At 39.5% G+C, this 27,175-nt stretch overlaps 1 protein-coding gene across 6 annotated transcripts; it reads left to right on the forward strand.

The window, feature by feature from the left end:
• The first annotated feature begins 45 nt into the window (after positions 1–45).
• Positions 46–27,059, forward strand: vill (villin-like). Of its 6 annotated transcripts, XM_064331038.1 has the most exons (22): positions 46–1,270; positions 7,685–7,849; positions 9,352–9,421; positions 14,135–14,217; positions 14,806–14,880; positions 15,093–15,286; positions 15,442–15,550; positions 16,057–16,167; positions 16,544–16,749; positions 17,466–17,544; positions 18,071–18,169; positions 18,781–18,934; positions 20,029–20,129; positions 20,736–20,873; positions 20,960–21,118; positions 21,342–21,524; positions 22,983–23,128; positions 23,454–23,598; positions 24,218–24,406; positions 25,098–25,166; positions 25,410–25,640; positions 26,217–27,059. In XM_064331038.1, exons 4-22 carry the CDS (start codon positions 14,146–14,148, stop codon positions 26,328–26,330), a joined length of 2,574 nt encoding a protein of 857 aa, XP_064187108.1. In that variant the 5' UTR covers positions 46–1,270; positions 7,685–7,849; positions 9,352–9,421; positions 14,135–14,145; the 3' UTR covers positions 26,331–27,059. The 6 variants fall into 6 exon arrangements, with proteins under 6 accessions (XP_064187108.1, XP_064187105.1, XP_064187107.1 ...); XM_064331035.1 differs by lacking the exon at positions 9,352–9,421; XM_064331036.1 differs by lacking the exons at positions 46–1,270; positions 9,352–9,421 and adding an exon at positions 7,359–7,424.
• Positions 27,060–27,175: the final 116 nt, after the last annotated feature.

Here is a 27,175-nt window from a genome sequence, read left to right on the forward strand (position 1 = left end):
CCACTCAAAAAAATTTTTAAAAAGCAGATCCATTCCCAAAAAGAATCTTTTTGGTGAGAAAAAAACTTCAAATTCCAATATGTTTGAGCTTCTTTGTTTCAGTAATATTTAGAGTAATTCTAACTCTTGGAAAGCAACCTTTTAAGAGTTACTGTTCAGAAGAGACCAGGATTATGCCTGCAGTCAAAAGGGTTCAAAAATAGTAACTATTTTATTCGGGGTATGTCATTTTCCGGCTTGTGTGAAAAAGAGGGGCACTACAGAAGGGGTTAAACCCCCGCAGGCTTAGGTCAAATTAAATTACATGTACATTTTCTTAGGTAATGAAGATACCAAATGGGCCCCCAGAACTGATTGTATCTGAAAACAGTTTTTCATTCAGGACATTTTTTATCTGATCCTATTTTATGGATGCCCAGTTGTCATTCTCTATACAGTGTACTTAACGAGCTAGCCCAACCTATTTTTTTTCAGAAATAACGCTTACTTAGTCAAGAACACAAGATGGGTTAGTACAAAACTACTATAGAATAAGCATAGATAATATGACTATTGTGGGCTGAAAGTTTCGTCCATTATCAAACTATTTTTGACTACAATTGCCTTGTAGGCTCATTTAGTCTGTAGTCTGAAGCTTGTTGCTTCGGATGGTTTAAAAAAAAAAAAATTTATTCCGACAAGAAGAAATCCTGGGAATTTATTGCTGAATGTCATTTGGGATCTGGTTCAGATAAGGAGGCAAAGAACTGAATTATTTATTTTCAGCCCGGCTGATAGTGAAAGACTTGACCATTAATTATCAGACTGTGCAAAAAACAAAACAAAAACTCTCACTGTACTGCAAACAATGTGCTATCTAGCAGCAATTTGTAACATGCTTTGGTTAGCGTATGTCTTTCCAAATTCATATTTTATTATCTTACTGCTCCCATATTGCTTGTAATGGCAAATTGCCTTGGTAGCGGTTGCTAGCAACTGTCTAAACTCTGTCAGCCATCCTGTAAGTGAAGAATGTTGTATGTCCATGAAGCGTGAGAGCTTAAGTACAATGTGAATTTGCATTGATTGACATCTGCATTTTAAAAATAGTATCTTAATAAAGGATGGTGGGAGGTTTTTGCCATTGCAATTTCAGAAACTGAGATCAGTTTACTTCCTCATGCTTTCACAATGCACAGTACCACAATTAGGCTGTTAGTGCAACCAAGTGATCTGGGACACCTTAGCCTTGCCTTAGTGCCTCAGCAAGGAGTGCCTTAATCTAACCAAGGTAAGGCGGCTTCTCTTTTCTTTTTCATGTAAAATTGTTTTCTTTGTTATAGTGTTTTTATATCTATTACATATTTGCAGTTTCACCAAGTTTATATTCATTTTATTGTGGATTAGATGGTTTATGTATTTATGTTTAAACCACCGGCAAAAAGAAGCGCATTTTGACTGTGTTGGTTGGTATGGTTTCTTGAACTGCACCTGTAAGTTTTGTTTTATCTGCAGTATACATGACCTTACAGCATGCAAAGTGTTAAATTATTTACCAATTTACCATTTATTTGTCCAAAAGCTGGTCAACAACAATGCTACCATATTTTTCTGAAATGTTCTGTTCTATTTACTAATATTCATTTTTTCATACTGCTAATTTTTCCGATATATTATTGTCAACTAGCCAGTAGATGTCAGCCCACATTGAAAAATTAGGTGTATATAGCGCATGATGAATCTTTGTTTCTTAGTCCAGAATGACCTAGCATGTAATCTGAACTTCAGGTAAGGTATTATCTATTTTGTTAGAACTTGCTGTTTTGAAATATGTTTCATAAAGTTCAGCACTCTTTAAAGTCTTGATACACACTATATAATAGTGAACTGTTTAAAGGTTAGATTTGTGGATTAGAGGAAGGACTTGTGCTTGTTTAACAAAGCTGGATGAATTATTGGCAAGTCATAATGTTTAATACATAACTGAAATCCTGAAGTCCTTGAACAAGGAGCTATTCGTGGACTAATTTTTAGAGGGCTGTGTACTTTTTTTTTTGCTTTACTCTGATAATGCTTTATGGAATGCTGTTCTTTTTGAAATTATTACACACTAAACACCTGGGGCTAGAATCATTCTAAAACCCAGAACAGACATTATGCTTATTGAAAAACAGTCGTTCTGTGGGCACATTTTTCACTGGTTGTTGGCAGTGCCTCGCTGCAGGTAAAAATGACACTGTAAAGGAACCAGTAAAAATATAATGGCTACTTGACATTCATTCAGTTATTCTCACTTATAGGAATGTACGTATTGCCACTGTATAATTTCAGAGTGTATTTCACTGTAGCATGGAAAACTCTAGGACAGGGCTGCCCAACCCTGTTCCTGGAGATCTACCGTCCTGTCGATTTTTACTCCAACCGTATTTTGGCACGCCTGATTCTACTAATTGGCAGCTCAAAGAGACCTCTAGCTGTTAAATGAGATGTGTTTTGTTAGGGTTGGAGTGAAAACCCACAGGACGACAGATCTCCAGGAACAAGGTTGGGCAGCCCAGCTCTCGGGGAATTAAAAATGCAAAGTTAGGGCTTGCAATTTGTGTACAAGGCATAACCATCATACAGTCCAACTTCAAGGGAGTGTTACTTGATTCTGATAGAAGATATTGAGGTTGGTAGCGGCTGAAAAAAGGTCAAATGCAAAAATGTTCTGTGTTCACAAAAATAAATTTGCTCTTGTTTAAGTCTAAAGTTAAAGGGAACATCACATTTCAACTGAATCTTTACATAAGATAACATGAGTATCGCCTCCCAAGATTAGAAGACATGTTTACATGTAAATACCTTCTTGTTAGCCACTATTTAGCATTTGAAGCACTGTAATTTCCTTGAATCAGTGCTGCATGTATTTTTAAGAATTCCATTGGTGAACCTAATACTGTCATATGCACAGTGTCAGTCCACGCAATCTGTTCAAGTCACTATGATCTTGTGTGCACTGTTATTTTGGAATCTGACTCCTTCCTGGTATCCTCCAGTATTTGTTAAAGGTGTTCCTGCAGCAAGTGTAGTTTTGCCTATATGAAATAATGAAATCTGGAATCCATGTGAGGGCTTGGAAGGTTGAGCATGATTCATTTCTGTTTGTTCAGTAATTACACAGGTGGAATAATCACCGAGTGTCAGACGTATTAGGTAGAAAGTAGGGAGGTCCACCAAAGACGCATTGGGTCTTATTTCTGTAAGTCAATAAATGGCTTGCAGGCTGAACAGAGCAGTCTATCTTGTTTGTTTAATTAGGGTAGAGAGACAGTTCTAGCAACATGACAGTAAAAAAGATGCACAAAGTTTGTAACAAAGTGTTGCAAAATAACAGCAAATAAATATGCCCATTTAAGGAACCTCTCTATGAAGAGGTTCCTTAACCTCTCTACTTGGGCTTTGTGATTTTAATTAATCCAACTGTGCCTTCTTTTGCTTAGGCCACAGGGAACCTTTGACCAGATTCATACAGAATCTTTTTCTCAAGCACAAAACAGGTTAAATATTTTGACACTGCAGCAATGACCCCTGCACATCTCTGCTTACCTGCATGTTAGCAAAGTTTATTAATGTCTTACTGAATCTACAGAAAGCTCCAGCTAAATATGACTGACCAGTACAATTGATGTGTTCTTGTAATATTAAAATGGTTTGATACCTCTCCTGCCTTGTAGCATAGTGGCTAAAAACAGTATAACTGCAAGACCATCCGTTTGATTCCCGGGGATAACAGTACTTTCTCACGACCACTTTAATTAAAACCGTGCTTAATTTTTTCCAAGATGTAATTTTCTTTTGCAGTAGATGGCAGTAAGACAGGTGTTGCTCAAGCAATTGAGATAAAAATGGACATATGAAACTGACTTCTGTTCTGTTTTACAGAAAGACACTAAGTACTGGCTAGAGAGAAACTAGTTAAAAGTAGAGAATTTAGTTAAAAGTAGAAAACAAGGAGAATATAACAAAGTGGGGCTGATGTTCGCTAGCTGGAATAGAGAGCTAGTAAACTTGCTAAGTATTGCATCATATTATGTTGTGAGATTGCATAGTGTCACTAGCTACAGTCTGTTATGTGTTGTCTAACATCAGTAAGTGCCTTTGGTCATAGTAAGGATTTGATATTGCTGTTAATACAATCAACAACCAGAAACACTGATCTAGAATGGACGGAGTGTAGCACAGTGGGTAAGGAACTGCGCTTGTAACTGAAAGGTCGCAGGTTCGATTCCCGGGTAAGGACACTGCCGTTGTACCCTTGAGCAAGGTACTTAACCGGAATTGCTTCAGTATATATCCAGCTGTATAAATGGATACAATGTAAAATGCTATGTAAAAGTTGTGTAAGTCGCTCTGGATAAGAGCGTCTGCTAGATGCCTGTAATGTAGAATTAAATTCTTTCCAACTATATGTTAGACTTTGTGATAAACCTTACAATATTCCAAAAAAAAGTGTCAGTTTTGTCATGAGTCATCAGTCAGTTTTGTAAATCTGGTCAGATACCACAATCCAACTAAAATGTATTGGGGTGACACTAGCTTGTTTAACCGCCAAGAATGAACACAACCAAACAAGAGATGTCCCACCACCAATCAGAATATTGCATGCCACGAAGACAGTTTGCTGCAAGTAAATTTAATAGTTCATATCAAAGTAATAACTTGCAAGGTCACAGCTTCCAATAAATGATGGGCTGTGCTACAAAACTGCCCAAACTGTAACCATGTATTCATGAAAATGACAGTGCCAAGAAGATAGTTGAGCTTTTTATGGGGTTATTTGCGCTTAAAACAGCACTGCCACAGCACTTTGAGAAGTGGAATGACAAAATTATCTTTGACACACCTGCGGCAGCATCCATGGATCTGTTCATAGCCAGGAAACTCCTTAAAAACGATTGCCTCTTGATGTGTGATTATTCACATCATATGAGCCTGGAAGGTCTATCAGTTTGTACTTTTCCTCTTTCTTTAAGGATTCTTTTGTACTTATTTATACTCCTGTCAGCAATGCACCTCAGAGCATTTCATAGGCTAGAAAAAGTCTATGCCTTTACTTAAGAATTGCTTGTCAGCTACTTGAGAGGTGTTTTTGGTTGACTAATCTCTTCTAAAATTAATACATTGCCTAAAGGGACATGCTGATAAAAAACATTTCCGATACCTGAGGTGTTATCTAAGTGATGGAGAACGGAGATTGTCAGAATTACTCATCTCAGTAAAAATAGCTAAGGACTTTGGGGTAATTTTAGTGCGAAGTGCATTTCAATCAGTGTTTGTCTACTGAGCCTTAGGGAAATCTAATCACAATGGAATCCCTGTGGTTAGCTACACTCCTAGCCCAACCACTCCTTTGTGTGAGATGCTGTTGATTTGATTGTGTAATGGCAAGTTCCCAAGTACAGGCACACCTCTACTAGTGTGGTAGTTTTCCCATCATGATTCAACAGCTAACACTTAAATCCTACCAAGAGAAGACAATTGTCAATGCACCTTCACACGTGATGTTAATTCAATTTAGAATGTGATCTATATTTGTCTTTTGTTCTGGTCATAGAATCAACATCATGGTAAAAGAAATGTAATATATTGGCTGGAGTGATACTTGTGTTATAGAATGATTTCAGATATGGTCCCATCCTGAATCCAATTGACCATCCAAATACTTTTGCATTTAATTGTATACACATGCAAAGATACAAATAAGCAATGTCTGTGAGTAAGCAATACAATTCAAACCAGCGCTGATTTTAGAAGCACTTTAAAACATGACAAAATCACCCCGCTCGGTTCAGATAAGCCATGCCATTGTTATGAATTAATGATGAACTCATGCATTATAATTTTCCTTTTCTTAAAGCAACACTAAGTCATTTTACTCCTGTCAATGGGATCACTGACATTGTATGATCTTCCTGGTTTTATTGTGTTTGATAAAACTTCTAAAAACTGTTGTCTTTTTTTCTTCGTTATAGCACAGCGTGTTTAAAACGGGCCCATAATAAACGTTTAGGTTATGTTTTAATTCTGACGGAAGAAATTTTTTTAAAATGCAAGCTAATTTCTCTTATTTATGAGATTTGTTCGGTCTCAATTTTTGTAAAAAGTGACAGCCCAACTCTGCACCACAAAAGAACGTCTTGTGAGAAACATTTTACATTACATTACATTACATTTATTTGGCAGACGCTTTTATCCAAAGCGATGTACAAAAAGTGCATTTCATGGTCATAGACAACTGCTAAACACAGGTTCAGTAAGGTACAATACTTATTTTGTACAGCTATTTCTAGCCAAGAACACAGTTTAGTTCACACAGTGAACACTATTCAGACCTAACCTCTGCAAAGCCAACTAGGCAGAATTTTATTAGTATATCGTTATCCTCGCATTCCATCGCAGCCAAAGAGTACCGAAAATTGCCAGTACGCCCTGTGCAAGGAGCACGACCCTTAAATGGAATATAAAGAGGTAATTTGATTGGCTGTTAATAAATCCAGCTGCACCGCACCTACTGATAATACATTATTTCGTGTAACCCAGCCCTGTTTCCAGGTGCGCCGCATGCTTCGTGCTGTGCCCTCCTTGCCTCTGGTCCCGAAAATATCGACATTCTCTAGTCACGCCCAGTGTGTCCACACGCGGCTCCATTGACTCCGCCCTTGTGCTGTGTGACATTGATTTCATAAAATTGAGCCCAAAGAGTAGAATCGTCCATGCTTCAACACCATCTCTTTATGAATGTGAAATCATTTATTGCTTCTGCAGTGACTTGATTCTGTTCCTCGTCTCTGCGTGCTGCTTTTGGCTTGGTTGGTACGCTGGGACCAACTGATCAAAGCCATGTCTGAGAGAGAACCCCACTGGCAGTAGAAAGCTCCCCAAAGCACCTTCTGGGACCAGTCAACCTCGTTCACAAAGCGCTGCTTTTCCCCGACTGCCTAGCTTCCCGTTGGATGTCCTCATTACCATTCCAGACTACAAATGGCCCTGGCAGCCCTCACAGTCAAAGCTCAGTGAGGACACTCCAGTTCGGCATGTACTTGCTGAGATATCATTAAGCAAGTGCCTCTTTCAGGGTATTTTCGTTCTCACTTTTCAGATTGTCAGGATCAATGAGTATGGACAATACAAGCCAAGAAAGTTATTCATTGAAAGTGTTCTATCTATTTTTTGAGCCTTTATATGGGGGTTACAATCAAAGGAGTGCCCTGGAAGGATAATGAAAAAATCTCAGTTCAGCAGCACCTTTCAGTCACAACACATCATTACTTTGGAGGATATCTGAGGTTCACCCTCTCTTTATTATTCTCCTTTCAGAGAGAGAGAGAGCAGAGCAGGCTGCTGGCATAAACGCTCTATGCGGTCATTTATTACCAAAACCATCTGTGGGCCACACAATTCAGGTTATAAATGTTTTTTTATGTTTTGAAAGAAATTTTAACTGAGCAGTATTCAGAGGGTGTGAATAGCTTTTTCGATGCTATTGTTCTTCAGAGAAAGAGAGAGAAAGAGCATGCGTGCATGTAGTAGTTTCACTATTTCAGACTAATTTATCCCATCCATTCTTCAGTTTTTAGTTACTGATATTTTGGATATACTGTATGTATTAGAATGGTGTGTCTTCCCTGTCTGTGTGTGTGTGTACGTCTACCCGCGCATACAGGTGTATTCATGTGGGTGGGGTGGACATAAACACACCCTGCCCAGAACTCAGAGCAGAGTGGAAAAGGTAGGCAGAGAGGAAGGAGCAGTCACTACATTTGTACACACACCAGGAGAAAAATTCCCACATCTGGAACATTCTTCTTGCTTTACTTAGCTGCCCAAAGTAAGTCACCCATTCACTATCATTGCTGTTCACTGTTCTCTCTCAAAATCATTCCAGTCAACTGAACTGTGGTTAATGATTTTACCTGAAGTTACCGTCAAAATTGCTATAAGTTGTTCATGTATCCTATTTTAGTTTTTATTCATAACTTTTATTATAATGTGTAGTATGTATAATAATGCAAGTGTGGGTGTTTGTAAATGTGTACTTTTTGACATTTTGTCTCAGGTGGGTTCATTGTATCATATTGAGAGTTTGTACTGTAATGCTTTTATTACTAGTATATAACACAAATGTATGGCATCTCTTGACTTTATATCAATTTACTGTTTGCACAGTACTGTTTGACTTTTGGCAAATGTTCACTATGAATGAATTGAGTGGCTCTGTTTAGATAAAGTATTTACTAATATCCTGGAATTGAGTGCTTTTGGGTGGGGTACCTTGTAATTTGATGAATTCAGTGTGTGATTGTATTTACTCACACGCACACATGCACAAACCTGACCTCCACTGGTCTACAGCTGGTTGCTGGAAGAAGGACACATTTGTTGTTTTTAAGTAATTACAGAATCATGTGCCAACATTGCCAACTTCCTTGCTAAGGTGCTTGCAAGGGAAATCCTTTTTTTTTGTTGGACTTTCCATTTTTGTTCCAACACTAACCGCTTGAACTCTGAATAAAACAGCTAAAACACAAAGCCATTTTCTTAACTAGAACTGTTGACAGGAAAGCACATCTGCCAGATTGAGTCTGCTCTCTGTTTACTCTGAAGAGTGCAGGGTGTGTACACACTGTTCAGTGGGAAAGTTGAGTTATTCTGAGCACCTTTTGTAATGGAGGGCATATTGGTTTCTTGGACCTCATTGGTGAAATCCACATTTCAGTGACCGAAAGAGTATATCTGATATTTATTTTAAAACAGCACTCTCCCAGTTCAGCTGAAGGCTTGCCTCCCACTCATCAGTCTGGGGACAATGGCGTTAGTCTTAGCATTCATTGTGTATTAACAGAGTAATGTGATATACATGTACTTCATAGAGAAAAGGCAGAATTGAACACAATGAGCCAGCACTGGCCATTGTGCATGATGAGTCATCCGATAAAAACGAGTCTTTCTTGATGGGGTATTTGTGCTCAAATGGGATGCAGAAGGATTGAATTCAGTCTACATATATTCATCTTAAGTAGCTGAGAGTGTACTGACCTCTGTATATCTACAATACCAGTTTCATAGATTTATGAGTGATTAAATGTTTTTTTTCATGTTGCTGTCCCTTATCTGAGTATATGCAAATCTAGAAATAAGAATAAGAATGAATGACTAAATTATGCTTGTTTCTCTGTGCTTCACAGTTATCTGTTTAAATTTTAACAACATTAGTCTAACGGGTTGTGTATTGGTTTTCAACTTGAGGAAAACCAACCTCGTGCCATTTCATATGTCTATAATGTTTACGACATAAGCCATCTTTTGCTCTGAACAGATTTGTATTTTCAGATCTAGTCCTATGATGGGTGTAGTGTTTCAGTGAATCATGAGCTTTAATGAAGTGGGCCTAATTATTGAGGTAAATGAGAAGAATGCATCTTTCTTTGGCTTTGCTTTTCTTTCTCTGAGCATTTAGCATCTGCGGTCTGTGTCACACGTCAATGTCTGCATAAATTTAGCTTGGACAGCTATGGGAAACACGCTATCTTCAAACGTCTATTAACATACAATTTGAGCGTGACTACAATTGTGAACGAAACATGCAAGTCTATGTACGTAATCCAGCAACCAATTGAATAAAAAATATTTATCAGCAATTATCTACATATTTTACTGGTGCCATTTGAAAATTTAACTCAATATTGTGATATGAGAACCAGTTTCATAATTTGTCTTTTATTCACACTTCTACGAGGTGGTGCTAGAATGATCTTGCCATCATTGTACTCAAAAAATGGTTTCTGATTGAATTGCTGGTGTTGATCCTTTATGTATTGAATAGTGAAAATTAAAATGAATATACATCAGAGCTTTGTGACCGTGTAGTGTATGCTTGTTTACAATTGTACATGAAGTGTGCTATATTTTCAACATACAGTAATGGGGAAGCAAACCTATGAAAATCTTAGTTAAATTTTGACAAGTCTTGAATACCAGGGTATAGCCTAATAGGTGTGTCTGGCAGCTACTTGAATCATTTTAAGCTTTAGTGCATGTGTTGTCAGAGAGGGTGGGGTATATTTATTTACAGAATTGATTAGATCGCCTCAGAATGTAACCAGAGAGGGTTGGAGAGCTTAGTGAAGTGATATGCTGAGCAGAATTTAGTAGGAACCGGAGATTGTGGTCGTTAAAATGCCAGTCTTCAGGCTTGAATTCTGGCAGTTTGAGGGCAAACTGTGATCCTGAACATCCTGTTGTCCGATGCTGCTGTATTTTACAAGCTTTGTCCTGATAACTGTTTTTTTTTGTGCTAAATACACCAATCAAATATGGTAAAATAATAATGGTACCAAAAATATTGCATGGGACCAATTTATTTTCTGTATTTCTGTTAGAATGTAATAGTCTATGAATTAAACACTTACACTGAAGAAAAGGCTGGCACATACTTTTGATATTTTTTATTGATTAATAGTTTTCGTCTTGTGAATTGCTGAAATGTATTTATTTTTTATGAGTCATTTTTCACCTAACCCAAGATGATTTTAACTGAGAAGCTTTTAATAAGGGGTGGGTGCATTCTCACAGTCTTTCAGATCCTGCTTCACTATCATTGTGCAAACAAATGCTGGCTGACCTCACCACAATTGCATCCACACACATCCAGTCAATGTTAAAGTTGCTCAGCAACGGTTGTACAAGTGCCAGATAGGAGGGTTTTTTTTCTGCATGTAATGCTGCCTCTAGAGAGGGAAAATGAAACCTTCTATCTATCTATCTATCTATCTATCAATCAATCAATCAATTACCAAAAGTATCTGGACATCCCTTGGTCTAGGGCTGTTCATAGTTTGAGGATAGGCCCATTTGTTCCAGTGAAGGAAAATCTTAATGCTACAGCATACAATGACATTCTAGAGGAATGGAAGTGGAAGAACTTAACAGGCTTGCACAGAGCTCTGGCCTCAATCCCATCCAACACCTTTGGGATCAATTGGAAAGCCACCTACGAGCCTACACACACATATATATCTGATTGCCATTTGCCACCATGTCAATAATCCCGTTGTTATTTTTTCTATAATTTACAATAAAACTCTTTGATAGTTCCAAACCACACCTTCCAAGTTATCAGACTGCTTCAAAATTTTTAAAATGTTCATAAAATGATCATATGAAGGAAAGGCATATTTTTCTCATATATTTGTACAGTATGAACCTATGCTTGGAAACAAGTATTTATGCCGATGTTGTAGTTGTTTTGGCATAATAGTGGATAGCCATTTAAACTCTTTTGTATGATTAATGTGTTGCCATGGTTTTGAACTAATGTTTAGTAAATAGGCTGTATCTAAGTGAACTTTCTGTTTTCTAAAATGGGGTTGCTCATTATTTAGGCCTGATCTAAATATGGAGATAAGTTCATTAAGAGGGCTAATAATCTGTAATCAATAATACGCAATAATGTGAATGTTTCCACTGTAATACAAATGAGGAATGGAATTTGCTTTCAGCTCAGCAACATGATTTCTTGCGTCTTGCTCTTCCCAGCAGGAACCTAATTATCTTGCCTCCTTCTAGAATCATACATTAACTGATCATTAATTCTCGTGGAAACGACTCTGTACAATATGAACCACACAGACTGTGACCAAACAGTGGCAAAAAATTGTATATCTACAAAATGCCTTTCAACAGAATGCCTCTGAACAATCTCAAAAATTGTTGATTTTGAACATCTGTCATTCAAATTTTGTGAAATATTTCTCAGGTGGCCATAAGATTTAGTAAAATTTGTCGTACTCAGATTTATTGTTCAAATAAGGTTTAACAAGCATCATATTCATTCCAATATACTGTATTTATTTTTTCAGTGTTTAATTTGGATTTGGTCAGGCCCATAGTGCTGTGTTGTACATTCTGTACAATTTGTTATTGTAATGTTAACAGTCTGGCCTGTATTCGTTCAACATTTGTCCTTAATCTGCATGCTTATTTTCAAGATAACGCAAGCATTACACTTTTTCTTCACAAATTCCGTTTTGTGAGTTAGTTTTAATGACTCATCAAACTCTGTTTGTGAAGAAAAAAAATTGGACAAATATTGATTGGATCCAGCCAATGTCCTTATCCTGCAATTTTCGTTGCAGAAAAACATGTTCATTTAAAATGAGCCCAGGACATTACATTTACAGTTGCTAAAGCCCCCAGCTATTACATGACTGATCATTGGCTATTTCAATTGCGCTGAGTACATTTATATTAACCACCTTTCCCACAATACAGTGTATTTAAAATGGTAGATATTTCAAACTGGCATCAAATGTAAATGCCCATCAGTAGTTATAAGAAGGTAAACCATTGAACAGGTACCTATGCAGCAGATAATTGTTTAAATTATTGAGGTTAGCTGACACAGAGGCAAGTCTATATGCAATACTCCCTGGACAGGAAAGGTGGGGGAAAAATCAATCACTTTACCATCTGTAACTGTTCTCTGGCACCCAGAATGATGGAATCAGTAAAAGGAATTTAACAGTAATGCATGTATTTGCAGTTGGGTAGCAACTCCATATTGCATGAAGTTAATAACTGATGCCAGCTCTGAAGCTGTGAAGGCATATACAGGTTTTGTGACAGGTTTCGCAAAAATCACTGAGTGCTCCTATAAGCGAATAACTTAATAGTGAGTCTACTTTTTTTGTTCTTGGGCTATCATGAGTAATATTTGCTACGTAATATCATTCTGTCAGTCATTTGTGAATCATTTGAGTCTCAGCTGTTTCTAACAGGGCTCACATTACTCAGTACTGTGCATGACCACTTCGGTCTTATCACTGTGTTGTCAAGGCGTTTTTGTTTCCTGGTATCAATATAGATTTTTAAGGGGTATGAAATTTTTCATGTAGTGTTTTCTGTAGACTCATGAGATTCAAGCTGAATGCTATCTGACTGGAATCCAGTCGTGCTCCAGTGTGTTAAGGGCTCAAAGTGAATAACTAGAGGCTTGGTTGAATTTCTGCACTCTTTTCTCTCAGTTTAGAATCAGCAGTTGTGCTGCGTAGGTTGTTGCTATGCCACCCTCACTGAGAGAGTCAAGGCCTCTAATGCCCTCGCCCCATAGCTAGTGTTTAGCTAAGCATACTGTTTACATAAACCCAAAGGCCATCGCAAAGTGCATTTAGAAGTGTATGGTATGTAGCATCATATACTTCCCGCACCTTATGCTCTTTTAACAATGCAATATAAGGTTTTACATCACCATAGTTTCTGTTTGTTTGAAAATTGCATTGCCACTTTTTGTGTTGTCATGGGAACCTCATCAAAACAACTTTGCCTGATGCAGAGACCTTGATGAGTGGCTAACTTAAAGTTGGCCAGTATGCTCAGCATTTAAAAGGACAACAGTAGCTATCCATAATTATTATTAAAGTATGGTAGTACAAGTAAATAATGCTTTGCTTTTTGATTTAATTGAGATTATGGACAATTGCTGAAGAAATAACAATCTGAAATGTAGTACTTCCAAACTAAACTGACTAACTTAGCATGTCAGCCTGTGATTGCACTGCATAGAATAATCATATGAATCATTTGCAGGCATGAAAAACACATTGACACTCACAACTAAAAAACTTGACTATAATGTTCAAATATTCAAGGGCTTTTTTTGTCCAGAAACCAGAAATTATTTTCAGGCTCCTTTTGTTTTCAGTTACCTGGAGGGAAGCCATTTCTGCTGGGTTGTGTTGAAACATATGGAACATTCTTTCCAGTTCTGTAATAGTTTTTTTTCTGTAACAAGCACAAAAGAAGGGTTAAGGGAATCCCACACAGATGAAAACATGTGGTGTTGCTGTCACAATATTGATCCCTGGCAGAGTTGCCCTGGCCTGTTTAAGACTCTCACAATACTATGTGCACTGCTGTTTCCAAAAATACTTAATCTTTGTTAAAATGTTTGAAGAAGCCACCATTGATAGTATCTTCCAGCTCTAGATTTGGACTATTTTTTATAAACAGAAGAGTAAGCTGCATCAGACACTTTCATTGGTGATTAGTATGTGTTTCTTTTATGAATAGCCTGTATGCTATCTCCCACTCCTGACCACCTTTATTGTTTCTGTAGATCCCTAAGCAATGTCTGAAGAAACGCCAGAAGCCTTTAAAGATATCCGCAGCAAGCCTGGCCTGCAGATATGGACCATAAACGTGAGTGAAACAGACAGAGATAAATAGGTTGCATCAGACACTGTAATCATTGAGCACTGGTATTTAGAATGGTATGGTTACATTAGTGGTCTGTCACAGCCAGTAGCCAGTGTAGTTAATGCCTTCCTTTGGTGTTGCTGCAGTCAAACTGGCATTATAAAATCTCAAAGAACAGTAATAATCAGCAGTGACTTGTCTATAGGGTACTTGCACATGCACTTGGTGTTCTATGTCATAATGGCCTTCTTTGGAAAAAAAGGGGGGAAAAAAGAACTTTGGCTTTTTTCTAATGGTTTTATGAGTACTACATATGAAATGGTAGTATTTAGATCATTAACACCTGATTACTTTTTTTTTTTTACTGAACTCTTTTTCCGATATTTGGTTTATTTTCAGCTTTACAAATGTTAGTTCCTTTAATTTTGATAATACAAGTAAATCTGAGACATTTTTCATTAACTACCTTGTCTGTAACATTTCAACACTGTGTGTGTGTCTATCACCTGCTGAAACATGCTGCTCACTGTATAAAATATTGAAATAAAGACAAAGTAATTTTGTAACATTATAATATGTATTTTTCTACAGAATATGGAGATGGTCCCTGTTGATCAGCAGGCCTTTGGGAATTTCTTTGAGGGTGATTGCTATATTGTTCTGCATGTGAGTACTAAGTTTCCCCAAAGATGAATGTGGTTGTGAAATTTCTCTTCTAATTAACCAAAAAATAGGTGTTCTCTTTATAAAAGTTCGTCTGTAAGGAGCAACAATCTCATTTGCGTTTACAGGATAGCCTACTATTCTTTTCAAAATTATAGTTTTACTGCAATAACCTATAATTGTATGCATGTGTGTGTGTGTGTGTGTGTATGTAGGAAAGCAATGACTCTGCTCACTCCAAGAACATCCATTATTGGATTGGGAACACCTCCTCCCAGGATGAGCAAGGGGCGGCGGCCATCTATGTGACCCAGCTGGATGAGTTTTTGGGCGGCAGCCCCATTCAGCACAGAGAGGTGCAGGGCTGTGAGTCCTCCAAATTCCAGAGCTACTTCAAAAACGGCATCATGTGAGTTTTGTCAAAGCTGGCATGCTGTCTGCAAAACACTTAAGAACAGTAGCTGATGTGGCTAACATGCATCTTCATGAAAAGTGCCTGACATACCCATTTGGGCTTTGTTTTTAGTCAGAGCTTTAATAACAATGCTCGTCTCATTTCCTCAGCTACAAGAAAGGGGGAGTGGCGTCGGGGTTCCACCATGTCGACGTCAACGTGTACAACATTCTGCGTCTGCTGCACATTAAAGGTCGTAAGCATGTCAAGGCCACTGAGGTACGTCACAGGGCACTCTCTCACCCTCAATCCCACATGTGATGCTGTGCTGCTCTTAGTTAGCATGCTGTTGGTATCCACTTGCTCAGTGCTGTCCTCCAATGGAGAAAAAACATTCAAGACATAAATCGAATGCATTTATTTGCCAACTCCATATGGAGCCATTAATCTTCATAAATGTAATCAGAAACTGTTTATTTTGTTTTTTTAATTACTTCTGAATATTCAGGAACACATGTAAACTGTTTGAACACTACTAAGTTACTACAGACAACACGTAGCCTAATCAATAAGACTGCAAAAGCAGTATCTTTCTAATTTTAGCATGAATGACTTAAATGGCAACTTAAATTCACTGGCTGTATCGTATGTAAACCTATTCCCTATTTGGACTTGTGTGTACACACTCTTCAAGACTTTATTGCTGAAATCTCTGACATTCCGACCCTGAAAGTTCTGGCGGGATGTATGGGTCCCTCATCAATGGCCCCTTTTGTGTTTATTAGGTGCCTGTCTCCTGGAACAGTTTCAACAACGGCGACATATTCCTGCTGGACATGGGAAAGGTGATTGTGCAGTGGAATGGCCCTCAAAGCAACAGAAGAGAGAAGCTGAAGGTAAAAGCTTATTCACAATTATTTGAGAAGGAACTGGTTCTGAGCTGCATCTTTATCAAGGTAGCACGTATAGTATGGGCATGGATCATGTGTTTAGCAGACCTAGAAAATCCAGGTTCAGAAAGCAGAAGTCCTCCCCAGTATTTTGTTCAAATCACCTGGATGTTTAGCACAATTAGCTAGCACGATTAGCACAGTTCTTCAGTCAGGAGGTAGCACTAATTGGTGAAAACAGCTGGCTGTGTTCATGGGTGGAAACACATGGCAGGACTTTTAATTTCTGACTCCTGGACTCACTGAAAGGCCATTGTAAGAATTTAAATGGGATACTTTAATAATAAATAAAGACCATCACTCTTGTTCTCCTACCATTCAGGCAATGCTCCTGGCCCAGGACATTCGGGATAGGGAGCGAGGTGGGCGGGCCCAGATTGGCGTGGTCGAGGGCGGGGACGAGGGAGACTCCCCGGAGCTGATGAAGATCATGACGGCCGTGCTCGGTCAGAGGGTGGGGCAGCTGAAAGAGGCCATCCCAGACGATAACACAAGCATCGACCAGTCCGGCAGTGTTAGGCTCTACCAGTACGTGCCTTTGTTTGGTAAAAAATCCTCTACTGTGCCCTAGCGCCCGGAGTTGGCCAACCTGATCTTAAAGTTCCATAGTGTAAGATATCAACTAAAAATCCAGCCCAAATCTGTGATTTAATCTCCAAATATCACATTTATGACACAATTCACCAGATCAAAGACCAATATTTACACAGAATTTCAGTACATGATGATGCACTTCGACTTAAACTGAAAATTCTGCAGTTATTATTATGGACAAACTCACAATGGGAATCTATGTCAGGCAGAATGCATTATAACATACCTTCTGGCTGAGTAATCAAAGGGGATAGCAGTCATAAAATTTGTGGTGAGCGGTGTCATAATTATTTATTGTGTGTAAATTTGCCTCACTAGGTCACCAGGTAAGTAATATGGCTATGCATGTCACACACAGTACAAAAGCAGCCTACAAAAAAACATAAGGGAGGCTCTGAAATGTAGCGATTGTGAAATTGTCAATTAGGGGTGTATACAGTTAATTAGCTGATTCAACAAGCGTAATTGGTTGAAATAAAAAAACACACACATATCAGCACTCCAAGATGGAGATATGCACTCTTGGTGTGAATAATGATGCTTAACCACGGCACAGTGTAATTATGATGTCATTGCAATTCCTGCCTGCGAGGCTGTCGATCTGCTGTGTCTCTGGTCCTTGCTCATACTAAATCTTAAACTGTTCTCAGTGTCTCGGATGCCAGCGGTAGCCTGGTCGTCCAAGAGGTCGCCACCCAGCCACTTACCCAGGATCTGCTCAACTCATCGGTAACTCACACTTCCTGTTTCCACCACGCCCCTCCCACTCACAACTTCCTTTCATTTCCACCACGGGGGGGGGGGGGTTAGGGTTCTGGCCCACTTCTAAAGCACAGGGAGGCACAGAACTGACTCAACATAATCCAGGAAGGGAAGACTGTAGTTGGCAGCATACTTCCTGCCTGCACTGCCACCCTCTGTTGGATCAGGTGCCTGTGATCTGTTTACACCATCTGCACCAGCTGTGCAGTCCTGTGGTACAGTAGCTACCAGCTGAACTGGTGGAGCACAGAGTTTAAAATTGTGGTAGCAGACTGCAAGCATTCCAAAGGGCCCTTCCAGACTAATGGAGTCATTTTCAATGATGCGACAGGACAGGTCACATGATCCCCATACCAAGATAGAAGTTGAAAATAGAGCATTAGGAAAGAATAAATACAATATTTATGCACAATTTCTTCCTCATAGTATTAGACTTCAGCTGTCTGACATTGAGCGGTACGGTCAGGTAAGCGGTCTCTCCTCTCGAACCCAGGACTGCTATATCGTGGACCAGGGTGGAGCCAGTATTGCAGTGTGGAAGGGGAAGGGCGCCTCCAGCGAGGAGCGGAGTGCAGCTTTGGGAAGGGCGGTGGTGAGTGCCAGTAAACACATCTCTTAAATTCTCAGAATTCCCTTTCTGACCAAGCATGGAGTCCGGAAACTGCAAAAAATAAATAAATAAAGTGGACCCAACACAAAAATAGCAATGATCATTCTGTTTTTTTCTCTTGTTTTTCATATTCCAAACAAATATATTAGTTAAAGACAGGATCAAACATAGTGGTAGCCAACAAAGGCATCATACTCTAGGTTAGACCTTGCCAACCTTGGTAATAGAGAGCCACTGGTTATGATTTTCTTAAAATCAGTGAGCTGTGTAGAAACAAGCACTCAGATGATGTGAGTTAACTTTGCAATCAGCTGCTACAATTGATTGATTAAGTGCTAACATAAAAAACCAGCAGACATTGTGGCCTGTGGTGTGTGAATTACACAAAGCCAGAATTCTGTATATGGTTCTTTTGTTCTCATTTGTGTAGGGCATATTCTCAAACTAATGGCTCATCTCTTGACTTTAGTACAACTCTATTTCTTTTTGGGTACATTGCAAGTTATTATATAACCTTTGTTTTGTCAGTGAGCAATTTCAGCTCAGAATAGATTGAAACATAAATCTCAGTATTTCCACTACTTTTGTTTCAGGGCTTCATTAAAGCAAAGAACTACCCCTCCAGCACCAATGTAGAGGTGATGGCTGAGGGCGGGGAGTCAGCCATGTTTAAGCACCTCTTCAAGTCCTGGAAAGACAAGAACCAAAGTCAGGGCTTGGGCAGGACCTACTCTGTGGGCAAGATTGGTAATCACTCAAGCAATCACTCAAACTGACCAGGTCATCTGGGGCCACAGCAGCAATCAGTGGTCTGGCACCTGGCTTCCAGGCAACCTGATGGTTATGGCTTCAAGGTGAAAGTTTCCAATAATGCACCGGGGAAGAGTTATTTAAACCAAATAGCTCCAGTAAAGACCTTGAATTATGAAGGGGCAGTTGAAGCTGAATGGCATTTTTGCCAGCATTTTCTTCCCTCAGGCCAGTCCTCTCTGGCTTGCTCTGCACTGAAGCTCTGCAAAACCAGGCCATTGCATGATTTACAGCTTGCACCCCAAATGGCAGGATGCAGTTCTTCAAGTATTCAGTCATAGCATTATAACACTAATGTCTAAGGGCGTCTGAAACATTCCCCATTCCTTACTGGGGCAAAGCGATGTTTAATGTGTCTCTATGTTTAATCTCACTCTTCCACCAGTGAAAACTGTGTTGCTCTGCAAGGAGGGTGTGTTATTTTTTATTCATATAAGAAGGCCACAGCTTAATACTTATTTTACCATTACTTAATAGCACTACAGCACAGTTTCAAGCAATGGCCCCTGGTTTATTACCACTCCCTGCCTGTGTCTACCCATTTGAGCTAAATGAAATGAAATGTAACAGAAGCACTAGTGCATTGAACTCCACAGGATTTTGGAGGCCCTAGTGCTGGTCCTGAAACATATCTGTTACCAAAGAAGCAAATCCGTGAATACTGTATGTACAGAGCCAGTTCTGGGTATAGACACCCAACCCCCCACCCCCACCCACCCCAAACTTCACCCACCATTCATGTTTGCTATGAAGCCTGTAGTGGAAGAGCCGTCCCTGTATACTGTATGCATGTAAGAAGGAAAATATTCACGTGTTTTGATTTGCATGGACTTAAGAGGACACTGATGAGGTAGTCTTGAAGCTAAATGAAAGATAGCTGGCCATGGAAGTCTTAGGCCTAATGTGAACTGATAAAGTATATTTGGTAAATTTCTGATTGTTTTTGGGCCTAAATAGATAATGTTTTGTGCATTGTAGAGAAGAGTGAATGTGCTATGCTTGTTCACTGCTGACTTCTCCCCTGACCCAAGCTAACGTGAGCCAGGAAAAGTTTGATGTAATGGAACTCCACGCTCGGCCTGAACTGGCCGCCCAGCAGCGCATGGTGGACGACGCCTCTGGAGAAGTGCAGGTAATGCCTCTCCTCAGCAACCAGGTGCCAGGGGATGGATATGTTCTTATTTTCTGGAGTCTCTGGCAAAGCTCTGCCCTTTGAGCTACACAGTTCCCTGGAATCTTTCTTTACTGTTTCATGTTCACATTGAGCCTCTCACCTTTGCCATTCCACTAACTATTATATATATTTTTCTTTATGATAAACACATAATGGCAAAAAATAGAATAACCTGTGTAGAACAAGCAACTCCATGCCCTGGATGTGAATTTAACTTGTTCATGTTCATGCAAAGGTCAACAGACAAACTCGCAGCTGCCCAATTGACCAATGGTACAGTAGTCAATGAAATACTCCCATCCCTAGGTGGCCAATTATGTGAAGCCTTGTGGGGCTACCAGCCACAGCTGGTGCTTGCATGGTCCAGATTCAGTATCAGAACATGGTGCCCATCCATGCATTAGAACAATACCTTAACATAATGAGCCACCCAGCAGCACCTTTCAGCTGTACTTACTATAAATGTCTCATAGATAAAGAGCTAATGACTACCACCTGTACCTAAGCCATCATTTGGTATATGGAAAAAAGTGTCCCCATGAGAGTGACTGTGTCCATCCCCAGGTGTGGCGCATCGAGAACCTGGAGCTGCAGGAACTTCACCCCAGCTCCTACGGCCAGTTCTACGGAGGAGATTGCTACCTGATTCTCTACACCTACAAGAGGACCAACCAGTTACAGTACATCCTCTACATGTGGCTGGTAAGAAGAAAACACTGTTCTCCTTATTACAGCATGTATGCCACCCAGATGGAGCAGATGCTTATGTGAACAATGTGATGTGACAGGGACGCCATGCCACCCAAGATGAGATCACGGCGTGCGCGTACCAGGCTGTCAATGTAGATAATAAGTACAACGGGGCACCCGTCCAGGTCAGAGTTACCATGGGCAAGGAGCCACGTCACTTCATGGCTATTTTCAAGGGAAAGCTTATCATCTTTGAGGTAAGCTTCGGCCTGTGTCCTCATTGCATTTTACAGCTCATGTAGGCCTTGAAATCAGATATTCATGTCCTTTATTTACAGTGACCATTATCAGTTATTAAGCCATCCGTTTTTTTAACCAATTGCATGCTATTTTCTGTCATTAATAGAATGTATATGTTCTGGGGTTGTTTCATCAAACCTGTGATAAGAGGAAAGATATGAGTCTGTTCTGTGTGGCCAGGGTGGGACGGGGCGACCTGGAGTGGTGACACCTAACTCTGGCAACGCCAGGCTGTTCCAGATGCGAGGGACACATGAGTTCAACACCAAGGCAACTGAGGTCCCAGCCCGTGCATCTTCCCTCAACAGCAATGATGTCTTCCTCCTAAACACAGACCGGGTCTGCTATCTGTGGTATGGGAAGGTCAGTTTTCCCACAGCATCTGCAGCAACTCTACAGATTTAAATATTACCCGTGGTAAAGAAAATGTCAGTGAATGTTGTCAACTTAATTTAGGGAAGAATTGAATTGAAGTGGATTAAATTTTCCAGAATATGGCTAAGGTCATTGCCATTTAAATCCATCTGAGCCACTGAGTCATTAAATAATCACTTTAATTTATAAAAGTTAACATAGACGGAAAGTAGCAGTGTAGCATAATGGTTAGGGAACTGGATTTGAAACCCAGAGCTTGCAGGGTACTGCCATTGTATCCTTGAGCTTCAGTATGCATTCAGCTGTATGAATGGATACTATGTGAAAATGTAGAAATTGTGCGCTCAATAGGAATGCCTGGTTCCAGTAATAGAATGCAGGCTTATTTATCCCAGTAAAGAAAACAAGTTTATTTAATTTCCCTTTTCATTATTTCTGAAGGGCACAATCCCCAAATGACGTATTTAAGGTACAACACTGAATAACGCATACTTGGAACAAGTGTTGTGTGACCATGAATGAATGTACTCTGGGTTTGGATTTATTATTTCTTTCCTAAGCCAGATTGTAATGTGACACAATTCCAATTTGACATATAAAGATACATAATATTTGTTTAGTTGTGTCTGTTGCTCCCACACTGTAGTCAAATCTGAAGTGTTTGCATTCTGTCTGAAATGAGAGAAATCACATTATTCTAGGGTTTGATTTTGACGCTTCAGTCCTAATGGGTGAGCCTTACATTTTGCATAGATCTATTCAGACTGTTGCTGTCCAGTCCATCTTTCCCGTCAGTCATTAGAAGTGTTTCTAACTGAGGTGCACAAAGACAATGCTGTTACTATATCTGTATCTGCTCAACCAAAAACATAATCTGTATCCGTGCTTGAAACTGGGTGGTACCAATGAACCATCAGTCAGGGGGATTATCTATTTATCTTACATTGTTATTTAATAAATGCACTTGTCAATATGTCCCTAAATGCTTTGGACACATTTTACTGTGCACAAAAAATGACATTTGCTTAATTTCCCACTTAATACTCACTCATTAATCTAATTTTCTGAATATCTTCTGAATATCATTATTCAACATCAGGAAGAAATAAAATATGTGCATAAGGCACTCCTAGATGTGCCCCCTGTGTTCAAAATATCTACTGTATGTATTATTCCTGTCTCTGACTTATCAATCACGCATGAACTAGTTATCTGCTTCTGTCTGTGCTTAAAGAGTCTTTTTGACATGGTTGAACAACCTTCTCGTACTAGCTTTGACTAAAGCAAACAAAACAAAGCCCTACCTTTTAAACAAATTGCATAAAGGTTTGGACCACTTGCACAGTTCCACACTGTAATTTGGAAAAAAAAATCCTTGTAATGCTGCAAAATTATCCTTCCACAGTGTGACAGCTCTCACACTTCGCCCTGTTCGTCTCTGTGCAGGGCTGCAGTGGGGACGAGAGGCAGATGGGAAAATATGTTGCTGATGTCCTCACCAAGCAGGACAAGCAGGTGGTGATGGAGGGACAGGAGCCAGCCGAGTTCTGGGTGGAACTGGGGGGAAAGGCTCCGTACGCCAGTGATAAGAGGTACAGTGCTGGTGGTGATGGTATGTCCATCACCTGAGCCTTCCTGCATTGCAGTTTACTGGCATGAAACCAGCGGAATTTGAGTCCCGTGGAAACCATAATAACAAGCTTGCCTTCCATATCCAACTTGTTCAGAGTGCTTCCCCAGTTTGATTCTTTGTGTCATACTGTGAAAAATCTCTTCTTAGGAAGCTATATCGATAATAGAAATATTCAAACGTTTTTCCTGAATCACCGCTGAGTACATGCTGTACAGAAGCTAGTCCATAATGTTGTCATAGCACCCTGTGTACTACGCCTCACTTTGACACTCTGCAACTGTCAGGTTCCAAGTGCAGGAGCCTGCCCACAATCCCCGGCTGTTTGAATGCTCCAATCAGACGGGCCGTTTCCTGATGACAGAGGTGGAGGACTTTGCCCAGGAGGACCTGGATGAGGAGGATGTCATGCTGCTTGACACTTGGGAAGAGGTGAGGTCACCTGGGTCCTCTGCTTCTCTGACTCTCACATGGTCTGTAGAATAAAGGGAGCAGAGGTAGCCCTAGAGGTATTGTCTTTTTAATTAAAATCAGTGGCACATGCCAGTGTGACACCCCTCTTTCTTTCTTGCTTGAACAAATTTTCAGGACTTATCCAATGTGTTTTAACCAATCGGCTCAATGAAGGCAGGTATAAGGTGAAGGCAGTGATTTAAAGAGAAGGGTATTACTGCCACCTGGAGCAGCTCCACAGGGTACTGGTCTAGCTCAAAGGGCAGTGGCCTAGCTCCAAACAGGCGGAGTTGAGTGTAACCATAACCCTACCCCTAACTGTAACACTCTTCTTTGATGCTAGGCCATGCCCCTATGGAGCTAGGCCCCTCCCATTTGGAGCAGCTCCTGGAGCCATAAATACACATTTGAATTCAAATGGGAACTATGGGACTATGACAGTGGTCTAATGAGACAATCAGAGTTCCACAGCTTCTAATCTATTTTTTATCATTGTAGTCATAATCAAAGTCAAAGAAAACAAACACATGATTTTCAGACAGAAGGATTTCTGAAGCATAATGCTGTCTGTCCCATTTGTTTGCTCCTCCCCTTCCAGCTCTTCCTGTGGATTGGCCAGTCAGCCAATGACTATGAATCCAAGGAGGCATATACCAGCGCAGTGGAGTACCTTAAGACCCATCCAGCCGGCAGGGACCCAGGCACACCCATAATAACCGTGAAGCAGGGTTTTGAGCCACCAACCTTCACAGGCTGGTTCAATGCCTGGGACACCCATAAGTGGAGTGTGAGTGTGATTTTCTCAAATACCAGTGTTCTCATAACTCTGGCCTGAGGTCATGGCTAATGCTGGATTTGTAGACAGTTATTTATTTTTTAGCTCTAACAGACACTACCTACTGGTTCCTCTGTGCAAAATAAAGGCACATTGTCAAAGTTTGTGAAGATTGTTTGATATACAGATTGCTACTATGGGTATATGCTTCTGTACTCTGCAGGGGTAGTCAACCCTGTGCTAGTATGCGAACTGCTGCATTTTAGATTAAGTTATGTATCGTCCTTCTCACCCTCTAATACACTATTTGTTCATATACTTTATTTTTTATAAAGTAATAATAATACATTATTTTTTATCAAAACAATTTACTATTACTCCAGTACATTTAACCACATGATTACTGACATTTCTTCAACCATTTTTGAATTCATAATTCATCATTACTAATAATGGGTGTGCTTTTATACACAAAATATTCAAGATTCTGATGAGCATTGCAAATCTAGTGGAAATCTAGCAAATATGGGCACGTACCCAATTTTCAAAGCAAGTCGACTATCATTACAAGCCCTTGAAATATATATATTGCTAATGTGCATCTTCACTGTAGCAACATTTAGCAGCAGATGCTGCAGCAGCATTTAAAATGGTTCAGAAATGTTATTGTTATTGATCAGTCACAATATTATGTTCTCTGCAGGGTGGAAATTCATACGAGGAAATGAAAAATCAGCTGGGGGATGTTGCATCTATTTCACAGATTACTGTTGTAAGTAATTACTTCCACGCCTTTCTCAATTCACAGAATAACTTCATTTGAAAAAAAAAAAAAGGTGTACAAAGCAATCTAATTGCGGACATGGTTTTCAAATCTGGCATTAAAAACCAGTCAGTGGTGTGTTCGAATGGAATGATGCTGAAGTTTTTTCCTCATTAAAACACTTCCGAAGTGCTGTTTAGCAGTGGTGCTTCGGTGGCTTATCAATACATCACTGTGACTGTGTATGTGCAGAATCTGAAGAACACAGATCTGAACCTGCAGAACAGGGCCGGTTGGGGATACAGTGCCCCAGGAGGTCCGGTCACTTCCACACTAAATGTTTCGGGGCCCGGAAACAAGACCAAAGCAGAACAGCCTTTAATCGTCATCTCTGGGGCTAATGCTCCCAGTATGAACCCCCAACTGCTGCTTAACAGGACCCCAGATGAGCTGCCTGCAGGGGTAGATCCAGGGAAGAGGGAGGTGAGTGATTGCTCACAAGGTACCTTTGTTATGCACTGATTTACAACTGGTACTAATAGTTAGTGTTAAAATGTATTAATCACAAGCAGGTGAAAATGTCTAGTTTCACAACTGCTTTGGAGGTTGTTTTACATTAAAAGGTGTTTTAAATTAGCCATATAACTGTTCAATTAGCCATATAACTGCGCAATTCACATAATTTTATTTAATTTTTATTTTTTAAGAACAAAGATATTGTTGCAGTGCAATTGCTGTAGAGCAGAATGGGCAGAGGGCAGAATGTAAACTTCCCTTACAATGAACACTGAATTAGCAGCATACATTAATTATGTGTACTTACCCATATTCTTGTTCATATCCTATAGGCAAAATATTTGAATATATTAGAATTGAAATTGTATTATTGTGTATTTTTCATCAGGGTAAATAGATTTCAAAGGATGCAAAAAACACTCAACATCCCTGATATATATGGATTGTTGAACAAATATTCTGTGAGACTGTTTTTCTTATGAAAAATAAACATATTGATTCATCCCTTCCTTTTCCAACTCTTCTCTTCCTCCCCCCCAACAGGAATACCTGTCAGATGCAGATTTTGAGGCCAGGCTCGGTTCTTCGCGGGCAGATTTCTATCGCTTGCCCAAGTGGCGGCAAAATCACCTCAAGAAGTTAGCGGGGCTTTTCTGAGAGTGAGCAGGGGCATCCTTTCAACCACACCAGATGCCAAATGATTTCCGCACTTCCATTAGCATAAGCGTGACCAACCCTGATTCTGAAGACCCAAGAGCCCATCAGACAAACTATTAAAAAGCAGCGATTCTGCTCTTTGATTATCTGGATGGTCTAAATAGGGCAGCAGACCCATTCTTTGGCAGAATTGAGAATCCAGAACATTGATGGGCTCAACATTTTAAAAACTACTATAAACAATGTCCAAAACTTGAATAAATTGTAAAAATACAAACAATAATTAAGTAAGTCACATTTATAACATTTTTTATTTTATATATTTGAATGTTTAGAAATATTTCACAATAGCACTGAACCCTTTGATAGGGACTAAATCCTGCTGTTCACTGATATTTTGAAAACTTTTAAACATTTACACTAAAAAAGCATATTAAATTTTTCTTATTTTTTAATTAAACTTAACATGCCTGTCTTGTGAAAATACAAGAGATCATGAACAGTCATCAGCTGATTCTCACACAGACTGGAATAATCTGACTATTGAATCTGAAGGCCATCATATTCCATGTGCCTTGATCCAATGTACTCCACAGCACTAAGGGGAGACTGCCACACTGCCTACTTTGAGGGTTCCAATCATATAATGAAAATCCAATAAAAGCACTGAGAAGTTCACTGTATTTGAACTTATCCCATAATTTCATTAAAAATATCTTATTCCTCCTGTTGCTGTTTTCTGCCTCTGGTCTCCACCTGCTGATTGAGCACCACAGTAATTGTGTCTGATAAAAGGATTAACTGGATTAAGGATTAGAGCATCATTTTTGGTTGTGAATCCCTTA

This window comes from Anguilla rostrata, chromosome 4 (assembly GCF_018555375.3).
Source record: "Anguilla rostrata isolate EN2019 chromosome 4, ASM1855537v3, whole genome shotgun sequence".
Taxonomy (NCBI): Eukaryota; Metazoa; Chordata; class Actinopteri; order Anguilliformes; family Anguillidae; genus Anguilla; species Anguilla rostrata.

Bases quoted from the DNA above. Each gene is read 5' to 3' on its own strand.
- vill (XM_064331034.1), top strand. From the start codon at position 14,455: ATGGCCTTCTTTGGAAAAAAAGGGGGGAAAAAAGAACTTTGGCTTTTT. The intron at 14,881-15,092 runs GTGAGTACTAAG...GTGTGTATGTAG, and splicing joins ATTGCTATATTGTTCTGCAT to GAAAGCAATGACTCTGCTCA. The intron at 25,167-25,409 runs GTAAGTAATTAC...GTGTATGTGCAG, and splicing joins CTATTTCACAGATTACTGTT to AATCTGAAGAACACAGATCT.